This window comes from Camelus dromedarius, chromosome 4 (assembly GCF_036321535.1).
Source record: "Camelus dromedarius isolate mCamDro1 chromosome 4, mCamDro1.pat, whole genome shotgun sequence".
NCBI classification, from domain to species: Eukaryota; Metazoa; Chordata; class Mammalia; order Artiodactyla; family Camelidae; genus Camelus; species Camelus dromedarius.
In genome coordinates this window covers 96,848,771-96,871,587 of record NC_087439.1, presented here as the reverse complement: position 1 = coordinate 96,871,587, position 22,817 = coordinate 96,848,771, and the positions used below count along the sequence as shown (strand labels likewise).

General features: G+C 51.5%; 1 protein-coding gene across 6 annotated transcripts in view; it reads left to right on the top strand.

Annotated features, from left to right (window-relative positions):
- HDAC4 (histone deacetylase 4) overlaps window positions 1–22,817 on the top strand; it is a 266,392-nt gene that overhangs the window by 23,527 nt on the left and 220,048 nt on the right. For all 6 annotated transcript variants that reach the window (XM_064485328.1, XM_064485331.1, XM_064485329.1 and 3 more), the window contains exon 2: window positions 17,087–17,319. In XM_064485328.1, the coding sequence (XP_064341398.1) occupies window positions 17,298–17,319 (22 nt within the window). In that variant the 5' untranslated portion in view covers window positions 17,087–17,297. The remainder of the gene's footprint in view (window positions 1–17,086; window positions 17,320–22,817) is intronic.

Genomic DNA, 22,817 nt, shown 5'->3' with positions numbered 1-22,817 from the left:
CGTCTGTGTTCCTGCTTTGGGGCACACTTCGTCTATTCGCATTGCTAGACAGCGTTCTCTGGGATGACCATACAAGGATTCACTGTTTATTTATCCTTTCTGCTGCTGACGGACAGGCGGGAGGTTTCCAGCTTTCAGCGGCCGCAGACGGTGCTGCCGTGTCATCCCGTGCATGGCTCTGGGGAGCAGGTGCGTGCCTCTGCGGGCGCGTGCCTGGCGTGGCTCTGCAGGCAGTCCTTGCCTCCCGCCGCTCTCGAGGCAGAGTGAGCCTTCCCGCTGTTCCCATCCTTGTTGGCACTGGGTTCTGCTTTGCTTTTAAATTGTAGCCACTGGGAGAACCCCGTTGTGGCTTTAATCTGTATTTCCCTGTCATTACAGATGCAGAGCACCTCCTCAGGTGGTGACTGACCGTTTGGAATCCTCTTTTGTAAAAAGTACCTGTTCTAGGTTTTGTCCATTTTTCATTTGGGTTGTCTGCCTTTTTCTTAATGATTTGTGAGGATGATTTATTCTGGATTCCGGGCCCTGTTTGGTGTACTGGTCATATTCCCTCCTCTCTCGGTTGCTTTCTCACTCTTCTGCTGGCTTTTTGAATGAACTGAAGTTCTTAATTTTGATGCGGTAGTATGTGTCATTTTCTTTCCTCCATTGTAAGTGCCTTAAATTGTTTTTATTAAGTAGATTTAAGAACTCTCTCTCCCTGCAGGCTTTTTTCTTTGTTCTATTTTAGCTGAGGCTTTCTTGTCCTACCTGTGACACTTAGGTCCGTGCCCCCCCCCCCCCCCCCCGCCACTGGTTTCCTTGGTGGCGTGCTGCCCAGGCCCGGGTTCATTTCTGTTTCCATAAAGACAGCAGTTGCCTCAAACACTGTCTATTGAAAAGACCCAGCCTGTTTCCCTATGGATTTGTTACGTCAGGTTACAGTATTTGTGATGGTCTTATTCTGGGATGTTCTGTTCCTTGTTTTGTCTGTTCTTACAGTGTCTTAATTACGTGGGTTTATAAGAAGTCTTCGTCTTTAGTAGTGTACGTTCTCCAGGTTCGTTTCCCCTCAAATTGCCCTTCTAGGACCTTTGTACTTCTTGTAAAATTTAAAATGAACTATCAATTTTCAAAAAATTCTGGTGGGGTTTTGAATATAGTCACATTGACTACCAGCTCACACGGGCTTGGGGGATGTTGACATCGTGACCGTCTTGGGCCTTCAGCTTATGTGCCTGGTACACTCCTCCATTTGTTTAGACCTTTACGTTTAATGCATCGTCGTTTAACGTGTAGAGCCCTCATACATTATTTCGGAGATTTAGCCCCGGATAGCTGCCAACATTGGATGTTTGTGAATGGTATCTTTCAAAGCTCATTTTCTGTTTGTTTTTTGCCAGTGTGTAGAAACACAGTGGATTTTTGCATATCAACATTGTACCTGGTGATCTTGTTAAGTTTGCTTAGGAATTCTGATAGTTATTGGCAGATGGTTTTGGCTTTTCTACGTATCCAGTATGTTGTCTGTGAATGGTACAGTGTCTTTTTCCTTTCTAATCCTTGTGCCTTTCATTTCTTTGTCTTGCTTTGTTGCCCTGGCTAGCATCGCCAGTTTGGTGTTGAATGGAAGTGATGGGGGGTGGTATCTAACCTCTGCCTCGTTCTGGGAATGGCCCTCTGAGCCTCCAGCTGGTGATCTGAGTACTTCATCCTGCACTGGGGAGCTGCAGGCTTGTGGCTCTTGGTTTTACTTTTTTTGGCTAACAGCTGCTTGTTCCCCCGCCAGCCTGGAGGCTGAGGCCGCGTGGGGAGGACTCTGAGCTCTGGTCCTTCCTTGTCCATGCGACGGGTGCAGAGGATTGTGGCAAGTGAGAAAACATGTCCTCTTGGCACTGCCACAGTTCTTTGTGGTCGCTTAATATGATTTTTAAAAGAATGTTCTCGTAAGGATTTATAGTTTCTAAGACTTCTACTCTTTGGAAGGTTTATAGCTTATTCCCTGAAATTAGGTCAACTGAAATTTCCAAGGGCAGCTGCAGGAGGGAAGAACTATAGGTAATTCTACATTCAAAATGTTTGGTGAAGGAAATATTAGCACACGCTTAGGCTGAGACGATGCATTTAGTTTCACTTATTCTGTACGGAGCAGAGATGAAAATAAAGAGATGTCTTTGTACAAACAGATGCCTGGTGTCAGGGACTGCGTGACCATCGGCGTCTTCCGAAAGTGCTTATAAGTCAGAATTGCAGATTCCTGGCCACTGCCCACCCTCCCAGACGTGGGCTTTCAATTTATGTCATAAATCAGGAAAGAACGAAATCATAAAAGCAGTTGCTTATAGTCATAATATGTTCAACATTTAATATTTATCAGAAGTGTATAGAGATGTAGAGATAAATTTCGAGTGTTACTCATGAATACGCTTCAGGGACCTTAACGCCTGTAATGTTTGAGCTCTTAATGCCATGTGTTACCTATGTTTTCCTAGAAAAGCAATAATCTACTGGTTAGTAAAGGGACATCGGATGGTTACATCAAGATGAAAGGAGCTGCTTCACAGTTGAATGTTATTTGATTAAAAGGTGAAACTCCTAGTGTACTTCTGTGCTGTGAACGTTGCATTGGGCCGTTCAGAGGACTTCCGCCGGGAGACGCCGCTGGACGAGGACCGAGGAGGACACGGGCACAGGGCAGGCGGCTGTGCCACTAGGTTGCGCTGAGCCAGCATTAAGGAGTTTGCTCTCACCGCGGGGTCGGGGTGGGCTCCCTTCGCTCATCAGGTGTTAACTGAGGGTTCAGCTGTGGACCAGTCTGCTCCTCGCTCTGCCCTGGACTCGGCGCCGTCCTCGCGGCCCTGCGGCCGCCTTGGCTGGGGCGTCCCTGGGCCGAGCCGGCTCGGAGTCACCCGCTGCTCTGCCCTCCCGGCCGCGGCCGCCGTGGCCCCCTCGAGGCTGTGCACATTTCTGGAATCTTCTGCCTTAGTCGAGGTCCTTCGCTTCTTTCTGTAACCCCCAAAGGCAGACACAGTTACTTCTGCAGTGCGTGTTTGCCCTCATCCCCTTTCCAGCTGATTTCCGAGGTGGACTCAGGGAGACTTTAGAGACAGTCATTCAATTCAGCGCATTTTTGTCGCATGCCTGCTGTGTGCACGCCAGCACCAGGGTCCCAGCGGGGCAGCCAGGTGTCAGCTGCCAGGGAGGTCACACTCCAGCCAGGCATGCTCCGGAGACGGGCGCCTTTATACAGAACAGCAGCGTGTAACGCGGTGTGGGAAACGGGAGCTTGCCCGGGAGAGCAGGGTGATGGGAGTGCTGCGGGGACTGCCTCGGGCGCCCAGGAAGCGCCTTTCTGGGGAGGTGTGGCGGGGAAAAGTTGGGGTGCGTGGGCGCAGGGCTGCAGAGGGAGCTGCCTGCTGCAGGGCCTGCATCCGCCCGGGCGCACGGGGCGGGAGGCCCTGCCAGCCCTTTGGCCTCTGAGCCTTTTCTGCGAAAGCTTCTCTCGGGAGCAACGCTGGGAACGCTCCAGTGAGCCCTGATTTCCTCCAGCCCGGTAACATTAACTCTGGGGGAAGCATCCCGGAGAGGATGGAACTGGTCCAAAGTCGTAGGGCTCGCTCTGGTGACGCCGGGCCTGCACTTTCCCACGTGGGGCGATGCTGTGAAGGGCCAGACGGATGCACGCCCGCTGCTTCTTGAACTTGCAGCCGGGTGCAGGGGGCAGAGGTTAATCGGGAAGTTGGGCAGCGGGGGAGGCCCCGACAGCCCTGTCTGTGGAGGGTGCGGCACTGCGGCTGAGCTTAATGCTGGGGCCCTGCACCACGCCACCCCCACTCCCTCCGCCAGCGGCTCTGTCTGCCAGGCCCTGTACCCTCCTCTCTGTCACAGCATCTCAGCCTGCCTCTGGGGACTGACCCCCTTCCCGCTGGATGCTCTTTGGCGGGGAGCAGACCAAGAAGTGTGACCCACGGCCCAGCAGATGTGGGCCCTTGGAGGACGAGTCTCAGTATTCCTGCAGGGACTGCTCTGACTTCCTGCCCCCAGATGTGCCCCCTCCCATCTCCCCGGGACGTGTTTGTTTGCCTGGACCATCTAGGGGCCATTTCTGCTGCTGGTAACTGTGAACCCCTGGTGCATACGCCTTCCGTCTAGCATGCCTGCATGCTCGGACCCAAGTCCTGCCTTCACTCTGCATTCTAGAGAGAAGGGTTCACAGACGAGGCATTGAGGTTTTGCCTGCGAGGTTCTAGACCTGGTTTTGTGGTTCTGAGCTCCAGGTCCACTACTCCAGATTCTCCCAAGTCTCCTTCTCCAAACTGCAGCCTCCACTTGCCTTCCTGCCCTGGGGTCCTGGCACACCTGGCTCAGAGACAGCCTTAACTAGAGGCTGCTGGGGATGTCCGTCTCTGGCTGGCAGGGGCCACCGATGACCACAGAGGAGCCCAGAGGCTGGGAAGGGACTAAGTGGAGGGAGGGTCCTCCTCAGCACACTCCTCAGGGACCTGAGCCCTGGCTCCGGGGAGGAAGCCCATGTCTGGGTTGGTGCTGTCACCTTGGCCTGCCCCAGGCCCTGCCCTGGACCCTCCGGACTGCTCAGAAAGCTTCCCACAAAATAGAGGGCATGGTATTCTGCAAAGCCCTGCTGTTGATAACAGAACTGGATTCTGAATACATTATATCAAAGGAAAGAAAAATCTCATGTGGTAATAGGGTTACACAGGTGTACCATTTTCAAGTGTCCAGGGACTCTGGACAGTTCAGTGTCTGTGAAAAGAGGTACTGGTGCTGCTGGGATGGCAGGGGCTGGTAATTCTTGCAGCGGGGAGCTGTGGACTCTGTACTGTTTATCCTGTTTCTGTTTACTTTGTATAGGTTTGAAGTTTCCATAATACAAAAGCTTTTTTTTTAAGAGAAGTTTGCATTAAAACCCTGTAGTCTTACATTTAAATTGCACATATGAATATGGACATGTGGGTTTCTTTTTACTTAAAGAGTTTGTGTTTATTTTTTGGATATGTGAAGAGTAAGAAACAGTTAAAACCAAGCAGGACACGGGGAGGCCCCAGATGAAATGCACAGACTGACCAGTGAACCGAGGCCTGGAGGCCTGTCACAAGCACGTAGTAGCCCAGCGCGCTGGAGGGCGGAGCGAGCGCAGCCTGAATCCCGGGCCCTGGCCGCACCCTCCGAGGCGGAGCCACGTGCTGCTGCGTGCGTGCGTGCGTGCGTGTGTGTGTGTGTCCCCACAGCTCCGAGAGTGCCCGCTGCTAGGCTGCGTGCTAGGACTGAACGGATAAGCAAACAGACTGTGGATGGAAGAACCAGGTTTCTCACTGTGGGAGAGACCCACTGAAAGCCAGGAGAAGGGCAGACAGATCAGCCTGAGCTGTGGGCCCGGGGCCCGAGGTGTCAGGGGAAACTCGCGGTGTAACAAGGATAAGCCGACAGATGACGAAGCGTCGAAGTGCGTGACTTAGTGTCAGACGTCTTGTCCCGCAGCAGTGACGCCCAGTCGCAAAGAACACGTCTAGCCCCGGACTGGTACTGAACTCGAGCGCACCACGCGCACAGTCAGGCCCAGCCGGCCGAGCAAGGAGGACGGGGGCTCGTGCCCAAGAAAACCCCAAACTCGCCAGAAGGTTTCCGCTGAGCACTTGTGAAGGCCCAGTGAGGGAGCGGTGTCCCAGGGCGCGTGACCGGCTGTGCGTGATTCCCGGGCTCTCTCCCTGGAAGGCCCCACAGAGTGCTGCTCGGTTACAGTCCCCGCCTTCTCCATGATGCCCCTCAGTCTTAAGGGGAACGGGTGCTGAGCCAAGGAGGGGATTGACGTTGTGGGCACAGAGGTTCATCATGACCTCGGCAGAGGAGCTCAGTTTCAGTCTCCAATTCTGTTTCATCCTCTCCAAACCTTTTAGGGAATGGGGTGATAACCGCTCTGGCTGCTTCCTGCTGAAATGGGTGTGGTCCTACCTCAATTTTGGGAACGGACACCAAGTTGGAAATGTTCCCAGGTTCCAAGTCCAGGATCCGAGTGGTGTATGATTAAGATCTCATTCCCTGAGGAATTCGGGAGAGGAAGCCTGAAGACCAGCCTGGGCCTGGTACTCTGGGGGGCACCTGCAGCCAGGCAGCCAGTTGCCTGCTTTTATGAGTAGGTTTTAGCCTTTGATGTGGTGTTAGCACTTATATAACAGGAGCTAGCGGCTGCTGCACACGTCCCCTTTGTTTTTGCTAACATCTGATCTGAAGCGGTTTTACTGTCTAAAAGTTTAATAGTTACACAAGGAGACCTTGAGGTCATAAGGTTGCAGCTGGCAGCAGACACTGCTTTGAGGGTGGCTGGTGGCACTCCGAGTATGACACAGCTCAGAAAACTAGAGTCCTCAGCAGTACAGGAACGTGTCCGAAGCCACGTCCTCAGTGGCCGCCTAGTTCTACCTTGGGTGTCTGAACCACAGGCACTCCATTTAGACTGCCAGATGCATTCCCCTCCTCAAGGCCAAAACAGATGTACAGAGCTGGTCCACTTCGGTCAGTAAGGTTTAAGTCAAACTGTGCGTGAGCCAGAATGACTTCTCCAGACCTCAGTATGTGCAGTTTCCCCCTCGTTTCTTTCCCCTTTTGGTTATAAACCTTTCAATAGAAAGCACTAATCAAAACACCTGTCCCTCGACGCTGGGGTGGTGGCTCCTGCCCCAGGTCGAGACCCTGCCCCTCGGTGCCAGGCTCTTTCTGTTTGCCTAGTTATCCACGCTGGGGGAGAGCTGGTCAGGTGTCGTTCACAGGTTAGAGGTACGTTAATGGGGAAACACTTTGTAAGCCATACAAAGCCAGTTGTTACACAGGCATCGTATGTGCTTTTAGCAGGAGACTTAAAGCCAGCATTGTTACACATCGTGAGCAGTTATCCTCAGTGACAGCTCCGTCAGGGAATTCTCTTTCTACCCTAAACGTTGGGGGCAATCTGGCTAGGGAGCCAAACATTTAGTAGCCAGTTCAGCTAGAAAACAGCTTAAAAGCCACTCATATTTCAGACAAAACCAAAAAGTTATAACCATATTGATCAATTCACTCAAGCCTATGTAATTAATCCTTTTTACTAACAGCTTTATGAAATCAGAGTTTTCATTAGACTTTTAAAATAGTTCACCCAGTTCAGCAGTATGATTTAAAAGAAACTTGTACTGGTGCAAAAGTCCTTTTTATGGCTCTTCTTGATGAAGCAGTTTTGCAGAGCATCGGCTTAACTGTCTATGAATGGCAAAAGACTTAAAAAGGCAAGGTTGAAGATCTGCTTACAGTGTTTTTGACAAGAGTTTACTCAAGTTGCTGGGACATACAGCACTTTAAAGTAACAGTTGGAATTATGACTGATAACATCATACCAGGACATGTCTAAATTTCAGGAACTTTATATGATTTCTAGAATGTCTATATTATACCATCTATCCATGTACCTAATCAAGTTTAATCGCAACACAACCATGCAAAACAGCCCTTTATCAAGGCTCCCTTTCTACAAACTTTTCACAACTTTCTGAATCCACATTAGTTTGTCCCTAAACAACCAGCTTTAGGACAAAGTCATTTTTTTTCCCCTTAACAAAATGCAGTTCCGTTTTTCATACCTTCCTTTACTTAAAACATGTATCCTACTTTCCTGCTGTATACCAAGACGTTACCTTTATAATTTTTAGTATCTTTAATTACTTGTTTAAATTAGAATTCTCAACTCTTAAAAGCCTTAATTTCTAGAGAAAACCAAGAAGTAAGCAATTATAAACTGTCTCTACACTAGCATTCTGTAGATTGGCTAACGTAAACATCAGTAATTTCTAAAAACATGTCCTTTTTACAGAAAGTGTCTCAGGGAGGCACCAAACATATTCATCCCAATAATCCTAAATACCTTTAGTTTTTCTGTAAAGGGAAACCAGTGTTCAGTCATTTATGTCTCAGTGTCTTACTTTGGGAATTGACCTAACCATTCAACAAACTCATTGTTTAACTTAATGTAGCACAACTCTAAAATTTCAAGTTACCAAATATCTGGAGAGATCATTTTTAAGTCGACATCACTAAAACATAATTATTTCTTAAGAGTTTACTCAAAAGCTCTTATCTCATTTGCATTTAATTTGCTTCTAAGTATTATCATACTGAGCTAATTTTTTTTCTTTCTGTTGACAAACCTCGACGGAAATAACAAACTTACTGACCTTCAGGAAACCTGGGTACAATAAAAGACGTGTCTGTGTTGATTATACCAACAACCTTAAGCCAGTGTTAATATCAGATATTCACTTAGTATTGAATATTTCCTAGATCGCATGAAACTGAAATTTGTTGTCTAGCTTCTTTTATACTTACGAGTATTTAATTTGTAAGCACTTACTTTTAAGCCAATTAAATTAGCTTATTTATGAGTTAATTTTTCCGTAAAGACAGAACCAGAGATCTCACAGTTTTACCACTTGAGTTTAAAAACTTTTCCTTGAGAGCGCAGGCAGAGCATTTACACCTCAGAAGCGCAGAAGAGAAGTGTGAATTCCTTCTCTAACTGCTTGTAAAAAACCCAACCACCTTGGCTATTTGCAGGGATTTTTTTTTCCAGTTCAAATATCCACTTCAGTTTAAAGAAGTAACAGTAATAGACAATAAGCACGTGCACCATGTGCTCACACTCACATGCCTCACCTGCAGCAAAACCGGGAAGAGAGAACAAGGGATTTGGGCTCAGGTGCCAGGACACACGCGCACCCGCCCTGAGATAAAAGCCGAATTGCCGGCGGCCGCTTTGATGTAATGGCAGAGCCTGGGGTCCTTGTCCTCCCCGTCCCCGGGAGCACTGAGCCCACGCCGTGCTGCAGTAAAGATACCCTTTCCTTTCACTTGTGGGAGCGTAGCTGAAGATCTTCCAGTTTTTCACAGTACACCCTAGGGGGCCTGTGAGGCCGAAAAGAGCTCTGATCATCCATACTTAATCATTTACGGCCAGTGTTATCAAACATCAAGCAGACCACAATTCAGAATGGTCCCTGAGGGTCACAGTTCCCTAGTTCCAAAAAGGGGGGTTCCCAGCCACTGCCCCGTCAGTCCAAAAGGAGAGAACCCTAACCAGCACCCCGCCAGAGATGAAGCTGAATCAAAGGCCAAGGCCAGTCCTCAAAGGGAAGCGCTCAGCCAAGGCTCCGCCACAGGTGACGCCAACTCGGGAGGGCAGGATGCCGTGCTGTCGTCACACGTGAGCCCTGTTACTCACCAAAGACCTCTCAACGGCCGACGCAAGTACTGATATACACATACTAACAACAAACATGGTCCCATAAACAAGAGATCAGATGAGGTGTAGCCCCCAGATTCCACTTCCACTCCCAGACAGAGGCTTCCAAATTGGCCGGGCTCCTGAAAGAGAAGGGACGCAGAGTGGGTCCCAGGGAGCCCAGAATGGCTCCCCTCCTGGAAGGGAACGAACCAGCCAGAGTGGCTCACCTCCAAATGATACACACAGAAACAACAAATAAGGTACATTGGCACAGACAACCAGAGGAGGCGCCGTCTCAGGATTCCCCTTCCACTCCCAGACGGAGGCCTCCAGACAGGTGGGCCATCTCCCGAAAGAACGGACCGGAGCAGCTCCCTCCCGGGAGGAACGAGCCCAGATGGACTGGAGAGGATTCCCAGCCTGCGCGAGCTGGCGCCACTCACCCCAGTGACGCCAAGTGTGGACGCAGCTCTGGACGTTTCCCGGCTCGGAACAGCCTCGTGCCGGGGCGACTGTGCCTGTGCTGGAGCCGCCCTCTGGTTCCCCGGAGCTTCCCGATGGCTGGGACCCAGGAAGGGGTGGCTCTGGCCAGGGTCAGCCTACCACGGGCACAGACTCCTAGGCTGGTTTTATCCAAATTGTTACCAAACAGTAGTTCGGGTGCCCAATGCACCGTGAGGCCAGACAGAGCGGACGGTTGGAGTTTGGAGCAGAGAAAGGTTTACTGCTGGGCTGAGCATGGAGGACTTGTGGCTCGTGCCCACAGAACTCCCAAACTCCCTAAATGACTTCAGCTGAGCCTTTTTAAAGGCCAGGTGAGGTCAGGGCATCCCAGGCGGGTGTGACCAGCTGTGCACAGTTCTGATTGGTTGATGGTGACCAATCCTTAGGCACCAGGAGGTCTGGGGCCACGTGCTGTTGATCTGCAGGTAGTTAATTTCTTCCATTCGGTGGTGTTTTTGAGCATCTGAAAACTCAGAAAACATGCATGAGATACTATTATCTGGGTGCTTCAGAGCGGGGGCTACAGCAGAGGGTCTGGGGGAGGGGCCTGGGAGGGGCCAGCTGTAAGGTCTTGATGTCTGCACACAGTTTTCTCAACCAACCAACCAACCAACCAACAAACCAAGGCCCCTGGGAGAAATGGTTGATTCTCAGGTTGTGACAGGGACATCTCATGGAACTAGAAAGTAGGGAAGAGCTAAAAGCTATTAAAGATTGAGGTGGGGTCTTGTCAGAAACATACAGGTGCTTCCAATGGCCAAAGCTTCAAAGACTAATAATGGTAGTGTTGGATTATGACACATCGGATAAAATAAATGTCTGCAAATTCATATTAAATATAAGTGATGGCATAGCCAGGTGGACCGGTGACAGCGCGCCTTCACAGCAGAATTCTAATTAACACTGCAGAAAAGGAGGGCAGCTGAAGGTCACCGCTGGGGAAGTACTGGGACAGAGGGGCAGACCGGGTCCCCGGAGGGCAGCAGTGGCCCCGCCCTGTGCACCGATCGTTGCCTCTCTCCCCTTGAGTGAACCTTGGTAGTTTGGGTCTTTTGGGGCACTTATTTATTTCATTTAAACTGTCAGATTTATTGGCATAAAGTTGTTCATCATATTCCTTTATCATCCATTTGGTATCTGTGGTCTCTAGTTAATCCTCTCTCTTTCCGGACTTCGTTAAATTTGTGTCTTCTTTCTCTACTTTTCCTAATCAGTTTCGTTAGAGGCTTACCAGTGTTACTATCTCAAAGAATCAGCTTTTAGTGTAATTAAGTCTTCCATCTCCTTGATTTCTGCTCTTTGTTACTGCCTTTTTCCTGCCTCTTTGGGGTCTAATTAATTCTTGTTTCTTAAGGTGAAACCTGAGGTCACTGACTTGAGACCCTCTCTAACCCAGGCATTTGATGCTATAAACTTCCCCCCCAGCAGTGCAGATTTTGATATGTTGTGTTTCATTTTTGTCATTTCAAAATACTTTATAATTTGTTTTAATTTTTCCTTTGATCCATGAAGGAGTTTTAGTTTCCAAATATTTGATTTTCCAGGTATCTTTCTGTTACTGACTTCTAATTTAATTTCAATTCAGTCCGAGAACATTACCTTGTATATCTTGACTTGAATCTTTTTAAATTTATTGAGACTTGTTTGTCGGCCCCAAAGATGGTCTGTCTTGGAAAATATTCTGTGTGCCTTTAAAAAGAACGTGAAGACTGTATTTTGCCGCTGCTGAGTGTTCCGTAAAGGCCATTTTGTCGAGTCAGGTGATAGTGTGTTCTCTGCTCTTACTCATTTTCTGTCCACTTGTTCTGACCATTGCAAGAGCAGAGTGTTGAAATTTCCAACTGTAGATTTGTCCATTTCTCCTTACACTTTCATTAATTTTTGCCTCAAGTATGAAGCTCTGTTATCAGGTGCGTAAGTGTTTCAGAATGTTACGTCCTTTGATGAATTGGCCCCTTTGTCATTATGAAATGCCCGTCTTTGTCCTTGGTGGTGCTCGTTCACGTTTACTGTGTCTGATATTAATGTAACCGTCACAGCTTGCTTTTGATCAGCACTTGCGTGGTACATCTTTTCTCATTTTTTACCTTTAACCTATTTGGGTCTTTGTGCTTAAAATGCATTCCTTGTAGGCAGCATAAATTTGGGCCCATAATGCTTGGGTAAGATTTATTTTACGATATAAAGTGCACAACCTTTTCTCTAAACCATTTCAGTCCTACCTCACATAAGTCCTCGCTGTACTCTGAAAGCAGGGTCTTGCTTTTTCATTCAGCCTGACACACTCTGCCTTTTGATTGGGGGTGTTTAGGCCGTTTGATCTGGTCATTGCTATAGTTTGGTTTAAAGCTACCATCTTGCTTTTTGTTTTCTATTTGTCACTTTTTTCCTCTTTTTCTGCCTTCATTTGGATTGAGTATTATGACTATATTTTCCCTACTGATTGTTAATTATAATTGTTTCTTTTGTAAGTGTGGGCTTTAGGATTTATAGCGGATGTCCTCAGCTTCCCACAGTCTTGCCGTCAGGGTTAGAGCCGCTCCACGTGCACTTCCGGGGCATACAGCAGTTCACCTCCACTGCTCCGCTCCTGGTCTTTGTGTTATTTTTGACAAGTTTTCTTAGTACGTGTGATATAAACGTCTCAATACATGACCACTTTTGCTTTAAACAGTTCTCTTTAAAAGAGAGTCTGCATAAGAGAAGACTCTCTTATATTCACCTGGATGGTTCCTGCTTCTGAGGCTCTCCTCGCCTCTGTGTGCATCTGGGTCTCCGTCGGGCGCCATGTTCTTTCTGCCTGAAGCGCTCCTTTGGTACTTCTTTTAGGTGCAGGTCTGCTGGTGATGGAATATTCTCAGCTTTTGAATACCTGAAAACATCTCTATTTCACCTTTGATTCTGAAGGATATTTTCACGGGGTGCAGCACTCTAGGCTGGGAGTAGGGTGTGTGTATGTGTGTGTGTGTGTGTGTGTGTGTGTCCCTTCCACTGCCTTCTGGCTTGCATTCTTTCCACTGAGCAATCTGCTGTCATTCTGACTTCTGTTCTTTGTCTGTGATGTGACTTTTTATTCCCAGCTGCTTTTAGGACTTTCTCTTACAACAGGTTTCAAGCAGTTTGATTGTGTTGTGCTTCGGTATAACCGTCTTCATGTGTTTGTGGTAGGAGTTTGTTGAACTTCTATGGGTTTATAGTTTTCATTGAATCTGGGAAATTTTAAGCCATTGTTTCTTCAGATGTTTCCTGGGTCCTCCCTGCACTGCTACCTGGAAGCTTTCTCCGAGCAGTCACCTAGGACGCCTGGGCGGGTCATCATGTTTGTTTCCTCTCAAGGGTCACCGTGCCTATTGTCCGGTGTCTTAAAACTGTGGTTGCATAGATTGTTGTCTACCAGAGACCTAGGGTGAGAGCCTGCTGATAGACTCAGGGTGGCCGAAGTCAGAGGAACTGGGCTAAATGATGCAGTTGGAGAATTCCCTGAAAGCAGGGAGGGAAACCCCCCTCCCCACTGTCTCCCCTATGATTTATAGACTCAGCCTTGTAACCAGCCAGACCCGGGCGTCTGCCCCTTTGTTGACAGAGCTCTTTTCCAGGCTCCATGCCTCTCTGCCCTTTGTGGTATCGAGAGCCCCAGAAGGAGCTCTTCTGTGTAGAGTGTGGTCTGGTTATGATGGAGAGGATTGTGCAACGGCGGGGGTGTGTTACTCTCTGGAACCATTTGGAGTCACGTAGCATTGGCGAGGCTGGTACAGGAGCAGCCAGGATGGGCCCGTGGTGCAGTGTGTACTGGGTGTTAGGGGTTGAATTGTGTCTCCCCGCTAAAGCTGTATTAAAGTCCTAACCCCCAGGACGTCAAAATGTGGCCATGTTTGGAAATAGGGGAGTTGCAAATGTAATTAATTGCGATGAAGTTGTTCTGAAGTTGGCTGAGCCCTAATCCAGCAGGACCGTGTCCTTGGAAGAAGACGGCCGTTGAAGGCAGACATGCAGGGAGGAGCCGTGTGGTGACGAAGCAGGGTCTGGAGCTGTGCAGCTGCAAGGCCAGGAAGCCAGAGACTGCCAGCAACCACCAGAAGCTGGAAGAGGCTGGGGAGGATTCCCCTGCAGCCTTGCCGACACCCAGGGCTCAGACTTCTGAAACTTACGTGCCTCCAGAACTGTGGTTTTACGCCGCTCGGCCTATGGCGCCTTGTTACGGCAGCTGTAGGAAGTGGACTCCCCGGGGTTGTGTTGTTTCTTCCGTGGACATCCTGCCCTGTGACCAAGCGTGTGTCTGTGACGTGCGGTAGCTCACGTCCCCCTGGGGCGTGGGGGAGGGATCCGGCCGACGCAGACGCCGAGCTGGGCCCGAGTTCGGTTTCCCTCGTTCATGGTCTCTACCTTCAAGAAACAGGGTCGGAGCGTCAGGGGCGCTCACAGCCCGCACATGGCGCTCCCCGGGGCGGTGTCTGCTGTTGGTGGCGCACGGTCGTTCTGCCTGCGCCCTCCCTTGTGGCCGCGTGCTCACCCTCAAAGTGTTTGCTGCATGCTGTCCTCTGTCTTCCCATGTTTTGTCCCGAACTCAGGAGCTTCAGTTCGTCCTCTTAACCTCTCTTGTTAAACTGCTGCCGTCTCTTACAAAGGTAACATTCTACGTTGACTGGACTTTTTGTGTGTTAGGAGTCTTACCCGGCTCTTTAAATGATGGTGATTTTCAAAGCAGAGTTGTTGTTGGTTTTGTGTTACCTGGCTACCAAATGGCTGCTTTGAATGGTCTGCTTCAAACTCCCTTGTCTTTATAACCCCAGGTAGTTCTGATACGCAGGTTTGGGCGTGTGGGGCTCCTCCGGAACGTTTGTGTTGTGTTACGGCAGACGGTCTGTGTTCTGTTTGGCCTGTGGGCGGGAAGAGTGCCCTCTCAGCCCGGCAGCCGGGCACTCGGCGAGCGCCTGCTGGATGCCGGGCGTTTGGCCCGGGCTGTGCGTGTTGCTGCCAGATGGGTGTCTCCGAGATGCGTTCTAGCCACTGTGACAGTGGGAAGAGATAGGCGCACAGTCTTTGGGTGGAAGGCAGGTCTGGACTACAGCTGTTCTTATCTGAGGATAAAATAACAGAAATGATCCCCACCACGGGGCCTCAAGTAAGCATCCCAGAATGTGGGGAAGAGGGAACTACCCTGGCACGCAGAAGGTAGCTGCACCTTGGAAGATGATTTATAGTCAGAATCAGAAAAAAGAAATTTCAAGACTTTGGCTGGGAAGACATGAGTCTCCACAGAGGAGCAGAAGGTCACAAAGCGGGGTCAGCTGGAAGGGAACGACAGTGGGATGAGTTGTGAAGGGAAGCGGTTGAGAACAATAAGCTGAAGGTTTAGTCAAAATCTGCGTGGAAAGCCGTAAGGAGTAAAACTCACGCTGTGGGAAACAGTGGCGACGAGGAGAGGGTATTTGAGAAGGGGCCTGGGGGGCGGGATAAACCAGCGCGCCCCAGCTGGGGAGAGGCCAGGCGTGCTGGAGAGGCCCCAGCCGGGCGGCTGGGCACCTCTGACGATGCCAGAGCAAACTCAGTGGAAGCAGCCGTCAGGTCGTAATTCAGGAGCGTTTTCCTGAGCAGGAGGGGAGACCCGTAGGTACTGAAAGGTTCACGTGTGGAGCAAAGTGAATGAAGAGACTGTTACTAGACGTCTTCTGGCAACGTTTTTGAATTTCAAGATCAGTGAGAAATGTCCTGACTGAGTCCAGTCAAAAGAGAATGATGACGCAGTGACAGTGTCAGAACGCCGCCCGCGAGGCTGCGGCGCCCGGACAGGCCAGGCCTGTGCCAGCCTGGCGCCCTCTGCCTCTGACGGCGGGCGGGCTCGGAGGTTTTCGGGGGAAGCATTTGTGATCTGAGGCTTTTATACCCAGCCACGCTGTGATCTCTGTGTGGAGATCACAGAGCCACCCGAGACTTACAAGGGTTTGCAAAATACACCGTATGCATTGCTTTCAAGACAGTTTCTTCCTGTTCCAGAGACGAATAAAAATTCTGAATCGGAGATATGTAAGTCACTGTTGTTCCCAAGGAGATGACCAGATACAGAACAGCAGTCATAATGGTGTTAGTCACAGAGTTACAGAGAGTATGTAATTGGAAACCACCGAAGTAGACAGCTTTGGGGCTTAATCGTTTGCATGCTGAATAGGTTAGGGCTCTTTGGTTATAAGCAATGTGAAAAAAAATCCTTGAATAATTGAATCAAAACCAGGAAGTTGTCACACTCTTCAAGGAGGGGATGTCAAAGAGGCCTCAGAAGCACCCTGAGCCAGGGTCGGTAGGAGGATTTCCGTAATTACCGTTTTCTCAGTTTATTTGTATATTCCGATTGTGAAGTAGTGCGTGCTCATCACAGCAAAGTATTAAAAGTCACCCGTGATGGTGTCACGCAGAGGCCGGTGGCCTGTGGTCCGAGTTCTCGGACTTGTTTCTTTGGGCTCCTCGGTCAGGTGACTGACCTGTGCACGAGTGTGGTCTGGAGAAGAGGGCTCGATGAGCTTGGCTTACGTCCCGTGCTGCCTTTCGGTCTGGGGACGCGGCCCTGTGACTGGCAGGGCTCATCAGAGCCACCTGCAGGGGCGGGAGCAGCCTTCACAGTGGGGAGGCCAACAGTCTCCGTCCCAGGTGGAGGGGGAAGCAGCCTTCAGAACGCCATCACCAGGAGTTGTTAGTGACGTTGGAAAATTCCCGACTGTCATGTCGGCAGAAAGAGAGTAGGACACACAACCGCAGAGCTGGTAGTCGGGATGGGCACAAGGCCGAGCAAAGCAGCGGCCAGGAACGCATCGGAGCGTCACCCTGTGCTTGCCTCCGTCCGTGTGGTGGCGTCCTGGGCGACTTCTTAGACACTTTCCCGTGATAAGCACGTGTCACATGTATAATCCGAAAGTGGAAAGACATTGGGGAGATGGTTATCAGGAAGGTGGAAACGCGGGGAACTGTTGGAGGCATCGTGTCAGAGGGAAGCGGGGTTGGGACTTGCCCTCTGGGACCGCCGCCAGGAAACAGGACTTGTGGAAATCGCAAACGCGGGGAACGTGTGGTGGGGAGGGCTTAAAGTGAATTTCCTTTTAAAAGGTTTTCCGTCCGGCGTGCTGAGGTCTAGAGATGCGGCTCTACAGATGTGTTTTCACACATACCCACATATATTTACTAACAAAAACAGCAAGCAGTTCGTATGAGCAGACATGATTCCAAGTGAACTGTTTTACCGTCTATGATGGACACAGGAGAAGCACTAAGGTGCCTCCTGAGGCAGACGTGGCTGTCCACGTGAGATCCTCCCTGCTAACCCACGCCTCCTCTCTCTCTACCACACAGGTCGTGTCCTGAGAGCCTGCGGGGACTGGCTCTCCTTTGGATGACTTGGCCCACAACGTGGTCGGCGGGACTCGAGTTTCCGTGGCTGTGGCCCAGCCTCCCCGTCGCCTACTTGCATGTGTCGGAGGAACTCTGGGACCCTTTGGAGATATTGTTTACGTGGAAATTTTGAGCCATTCTGAATCACCTGCAGGACAAGGCGCTGCTCGCAATGAGCTCCCAAAGCCATCCAGGTGAGTGGGCCCCGGGCTCCCGGGCGGACGGGCTCCCCACGGGAAGGGGCTGTCTTGTGACGGCTGCTTGTCCTGGGTGTCACACGCGTGCTCTTCTTGGTCGTGATCGCTGCTGGTTTCTGATGGCACCAGGTGCCAAGACCCTTCTTCATCTCGGTGACGGAACACGGTGAAGGCCTCCCGGAGGCCTGGGGTCCAGTCTAGGTCTGGGCTTGCGTGTCGACCCCCACGCTCCTCTGGGGCCCGCAGGAGCGGTGTTTACAGGTCCACGTGTGGCTTGGAGTTCCTTTCTCCTCCAGCTGTTTGTGTCTGGGTTCCGTGGGGGTGGGGGTCCCTCTGTGACGGGCCCTTGGGGCCGAGTCTGAGAAGAAACACACGACCGGCCGTCCTGGGTGGTGGCCATGGCATCACCAGTCCACAGGCTCCGCTTCTGGTGCCCAGGGCTTTAATGAGGCGCCACACTGAGCATCTTACACACGGTTCATCTTCACAAGGCCCTACACGCCTCAGGCCTGGTGGCCAGTGTCTAGGGCCACAGTGTGAGTGAGTGGCCCGGAGGGATTGGGAGCCACGTTTGTCTGCTTGGAGCGTCAGGAATGTGTTATGGACGCATGTTCAGGACCTCCCCCCCCAGAGTCCAGTGCACGCCCCGATGAAGCTGGGGCCCGGCCTTGTCCCACCTCGCTGGTCCACCGCCCACGGGGCTGGCCTGCATGCTGCCCGCCTGCTGGCCCGACCTCCGTAGCCCGGCCTCTGGGGCACGTGGATATCAGCCTGTCCTGCGTCCACCTGGACAGGTGCTGGGTGTCCTCTAGGCCCCCGCATGTGTCAGAGTGGCCGGTGTCTGGCTCAGCAGGGAGGGGCTGAGGCTTGGTCTGGTCTGTCCCTTCGGGATTGCCCCCCCCAATGCCCACACCCCTCTCCTTGGCCCTATTGATTGTCTGAAGCTCCCAAGAGCAGGGTTCTGGGTTATATTTAGATACGAAGGCTTTATTGTAAATCTGTCTTTCATGTATTGATAGATAGGAGAGGTTAAACAGAATGAAGCAGCCTGGGTCGCAGAGGGTAACGTGGACCTCGGACAGCGCCCTGCTGTCTCCGCCCCCCCCCCCCCCCCCCCGCCCGCTCAGAGTGAGCTGCTGTGGAGAAAGGGCTGTGCCTTTTCCTGTGTCTGAACACACAGTGCGTGTAAATGTTTTAACAGAGCGCACTCATCCTGTGGGCCTCCGGGCTCTGTTTTTTTCCGTTTGCGTGCATTATGGCATCTTTTGATGGCAGTATGTATGTAAAACCAGCTTACTTTTGGTAGTGTGCAGGTGATTCTTTGTGTGGCTGCAGTGCTACTTGTAACAGCCCCGACTTGGCATCAGATAATTATTATCCGTGTTCTTTGTACACGCACTTGTCTGAGTGCCTCCATGGGGCCAGTTCCGAGAAGTAGAATGGGAGGGTGGTGGGCACGCGCGTTTAGACCTTTACGATTACTCTCAACTTACTCCGCAAACTCTGCCTCAGCTGCTCTTGTTAACGCGCACACGTATTTTTCTTCATTTGCACCAGCAGTAGGTGGGCTCGGTCTGTTTCATTCTTGTCGGCGTGTGAGGGGAGGAGCGTTGCTGGGACGTCATCGCTGTATGAGAGCGGCGCTCCTCTTTGAGCTGTGCAGACACGATCAGATCCTGTGCACGCCACCAGGCGTTTAAAGAGAAAGGATGCTCTTTTTTCCCTGTTTTTTTCTTTTTTGTCTAAAGAGGTCGAATGTATACATCAACACTCTAGGTAAAGTTTTCTCATTCGTGTACGTTGTACGCAGTTGGCCTTGGAACAACATGGGTGAGGGGTGCTGAGACTCTGCACAGTGGAAAATCCACCCTTTGTATTTTCAGTCCACCCTTTGTATCCACGGTTCCTCTGTGTCTGCAGCTCTGCATCCACGGAGTCAGCCAGTCACGGATGGTGTGGCACCGTGGCGCTCACTCCTGAAAAAAACCTGCTCTAAGTGGATACGTGGAGTTCAGACTCGTGTTGTTCAAAGGGCAAGTGCATTTCTACACAGCAGTGCATGTGTTTTTTCTCTACGTGCTGTTCTATCTGCACACATCTGAGTTGTGTCAATCAGTGTAGCTTTACTCTTCTTCGTCTCCTTGATTTCTCTAAATGTCTGCTTTCTATTATGATTATAGTTTGCAACGCTCTTTTTACAAGAAGACCGTTTTATTGACCTTTTTCGCTTTATATATTCCCGTGCGTTTTTCAGTGCTTAAAAATGGACTGTATCTCTTGGTGGCTCCTCCCCCCCTTAACAAAATACAACGTATTTCTCTTTGTTTAATGTTTCCTTGCCCCAGAGTTTATTTATCTCCTGGAAGTATCTCTGCCCTTGGTTTCCTTTGGCTGACAAACACCTCTCCACCCACCTAATCTTACACTTGCAGGCGTTCCCTTTAGGGCTCGCCTCTGAGCGGCGGAGTGCTGGCTGGCTTCTGCTTCTCCTTTCAGAGTCTGTGTGTCTCGCGTGGGGAACCCGCCTGTCGAGGTTTCCTGCCGTCGAGTCTCGTCCGGCGAGTGTCAGGCTGCCCTTCTGGCTCTCGCAGGGGTGGAGCCGTTGAGGGCCAGGCGGCCTGAGCCTCTTCCCTCCCCTTCTGTCCGCATGGACGTGTGATGTAGTGAGTGATGTGGGGCCGGAAGCTCCCCATCCTCCCAGAGCAGCCCCTGGAGCTGCAGTGGGACCCCAAATGTGCCTGCCACCGGGGTCGGCACCCTGGCCAGCCCCCCGCCGCCCTGCCGCCCCCACGCTGTCCCGGGCTGGGCATGGGGCCGAGCCACGGGTCTGTCCAGTGCGCCGTCCGTGGGGCCGCCGACTTCCCAGGGGCCAGGCTGCTTGCTCATGGTCGTTTTCCCATCACTTGGGTCCCAGGGGAGGCACATTTTCTAGGAAGTTCCTCTAAGTGTCTTGTCTGTCAATGCCACTCCTTTCCCACTGTCAGCCTGGCTGCAAGTCCTTTCATGTTTCTATTGATACTTTGTCGTTTCTGTGGTTTGTGGGAGGGAGAGAAGTGACACTGACTGGTGCAGCTCCAGGTGGTCTTTGTCGCCCTTCTCCCGCCCGGTCTCCCGCCCGAGGGCCCTGCTTGTGCCTCAGCACCCCCGGGCCCGGGCCCCTCCCTGCCCTGGCCGCTGGCCGCCGCTCCGCGCCTCCTGCGCGGCCCCTCCTCGGGCGCGGGCAGTGCAGGCTGGCCCTGCCCGGTGAGCAGATGGCCTTTTTATTGGGTGTGTGGAGGTCTTCTCTGCCCTGTTTTCCTTGAACGCTCCCTCTGCTGTCGGGTGAGGTGCGCGTTATGATTTTATTGCCGTTCCTTCTGGACTTTGCCAGAGCCAGGCCCTGGTTTTCTGACGTAAAACTGTTAACGGTTGGGGTTTTATTGCCCTGAATAACTACTTCTAATGATGTGAGCAGCCTGAGGAAAGGGCCTGGCTTGATTTCGTCCAAGAGAACACTTCTTTGAGAGGTTCTGAAGTGTGAGGCTCCGTGCCGTTCCCTGGGGGATGTGCCAAGGGGGGTTGGGGACTCTGCTTTGAGGGCGAGTCCCCCCCCCCCCCCGCTGCAGACTGAGGGACGGGGCGCTGTCAGGACAAGCAGGGCTCCCTTCCCTACCCCTTGCCTCTGCTGCAGACTGTGGTCTTCCCTGTGCTCCCAGCGTGCTGGGTTTCAGGGCCCCGGGTGGCTACAGGGGCCCCAGCTGCTGTCACTCGGCCCCCTGCCCACCCCCAGCCCCTCCAGTGCAGTTGCCTTCCTCGCAGTAACATTTCTGCCCAAAGAACGTCTGGAGAGGCTGTAAGCCCCAGGGAGCCCCGCAGTGGCGCCTCCGGGACCCGTGTGTGGGCACCACACCACGCGCCCTGAGGGACACGGGCCGAGCAGGGTGGACTCAGGGAATGCCTCCCTGCGTCTTGGTGAGAGGCCTGTGCAGTGTTGAGGGGAAAACAGGTTAACTGTTTTGAGGGGTTGTGTGTATTTGAGATCCATGTTTTAATTTGGACCCTACTCTGATTTCTTGGTGTTCTGTTCAGTCTGAAACACCCCGTTCACATAAAAGCAGCTACAGAGTCTGTGTCAACGAAGATCGGATGATGAATGAGTTTCGACTCGTCCGATTTGTTCCGTCCGTCGTCAGTGTCTAATCCCGCAGTCTCCCCGGACAGGGCCCGGGGCCTCCGCTGGCCCGAGCGAGGCCTGGCCCCCCTTGCTGCACGCTGAGGCTTCGTTGGTTGGGTCTTGAATTTGTTTATTTCAACCAGTTTGGCCCCCAAGGCTTTTATATTTAAATACAGAAATGATCTCGGAAAGAAACACTTTTCTGCCATTTTTTTTTTAAATTGTGCTTTTCAGTGGTTGAATATTTCAGGAATATTGAAAGTTTTAAGGGTAGGAAATGGGTTTTGAGGGCCTGTAATTAACACAAAGAGGATGTCGACTCTGAGCCCTGAACGAGGCCCTGGGCCACAGAGGTGATGGGAGGGCTGAGGCCCAGAGTGGCCTTGAGCGAGGCCTGGGGAGGCCCAGGCCTGGCCTTCCAGGGGGCGCGGCGTGCCGTCAGCAGGTGCAGCTGGGAGAGTCCTGGGAGCTTAGGCCAGGAGATGGGGCTGGGGCTCACTCCCATGGGAAGATGGGGAGCAGGTGGCCACAGCTGGAGAAGGACACGCAGCGTCCCCAGTGAGCCCTGGGAGTTCAGGGCAGGGGAGCAGGGCTGAGCCCAGGACACGGGAGGGAAGGTGGGCCTGGTGCCTAGCCAGCCAGGGCAGGCATCTCAGAGGGAAGGCAGGAGAGACCGCTGTCCGATGGGGGGCGGGGGCGGGGGCGCTTGGGCATCTCTTGTGCTGCCTGATTCTGCTTTCTCAGGGGTGGGTGGCAGAAGTCCCGGGCGTTTCCGTCTGCAGCGCGTCCCCGGGCCTCCTCCGGGCCCATGTGCAGCGCCTGAACGGCCCCTGCCCCGGATTCTCCGCCATCGTTATCTGGGATCTTAATCAGTCAAGGTTTGTTCTGGAAATCATGGAGACATAACGACTTCTTTTTCAACATACTTTTTTTTTAAATCGTCAAATTGTGTTTTGTCTTTTAAAAATCACGAATACTCAGTCGTTATGAAGAGCTGGGAAAATTCACTGTCAATGGAGCCTTGATGGTTTGTTTTGGCAATTCTCTGAACATTCTTACACAGTCTGTGGAACATTTGCATTTAGGTTCTTTTTTTTCCAAGCCACCATTGTAGAAATGCAAATTTCTGCGTTCTGAGATGCTGAATGTTGGATGATTAATGATATTGAAATTTAAGAATGAACTCCTGGTATGTATTTGACATTGAAAGCCCTGTGCTGGATCATTAGAAACCATTGAGCGCAGCCTGATGGTGGAAGAGAAAGGCCGCGATTCAGGCGCCCCGCGGCGAGGGCAGGAGGGCCGTGGACAGGTGCGCTCTGTGCGGCCACCTCCAGGCGCT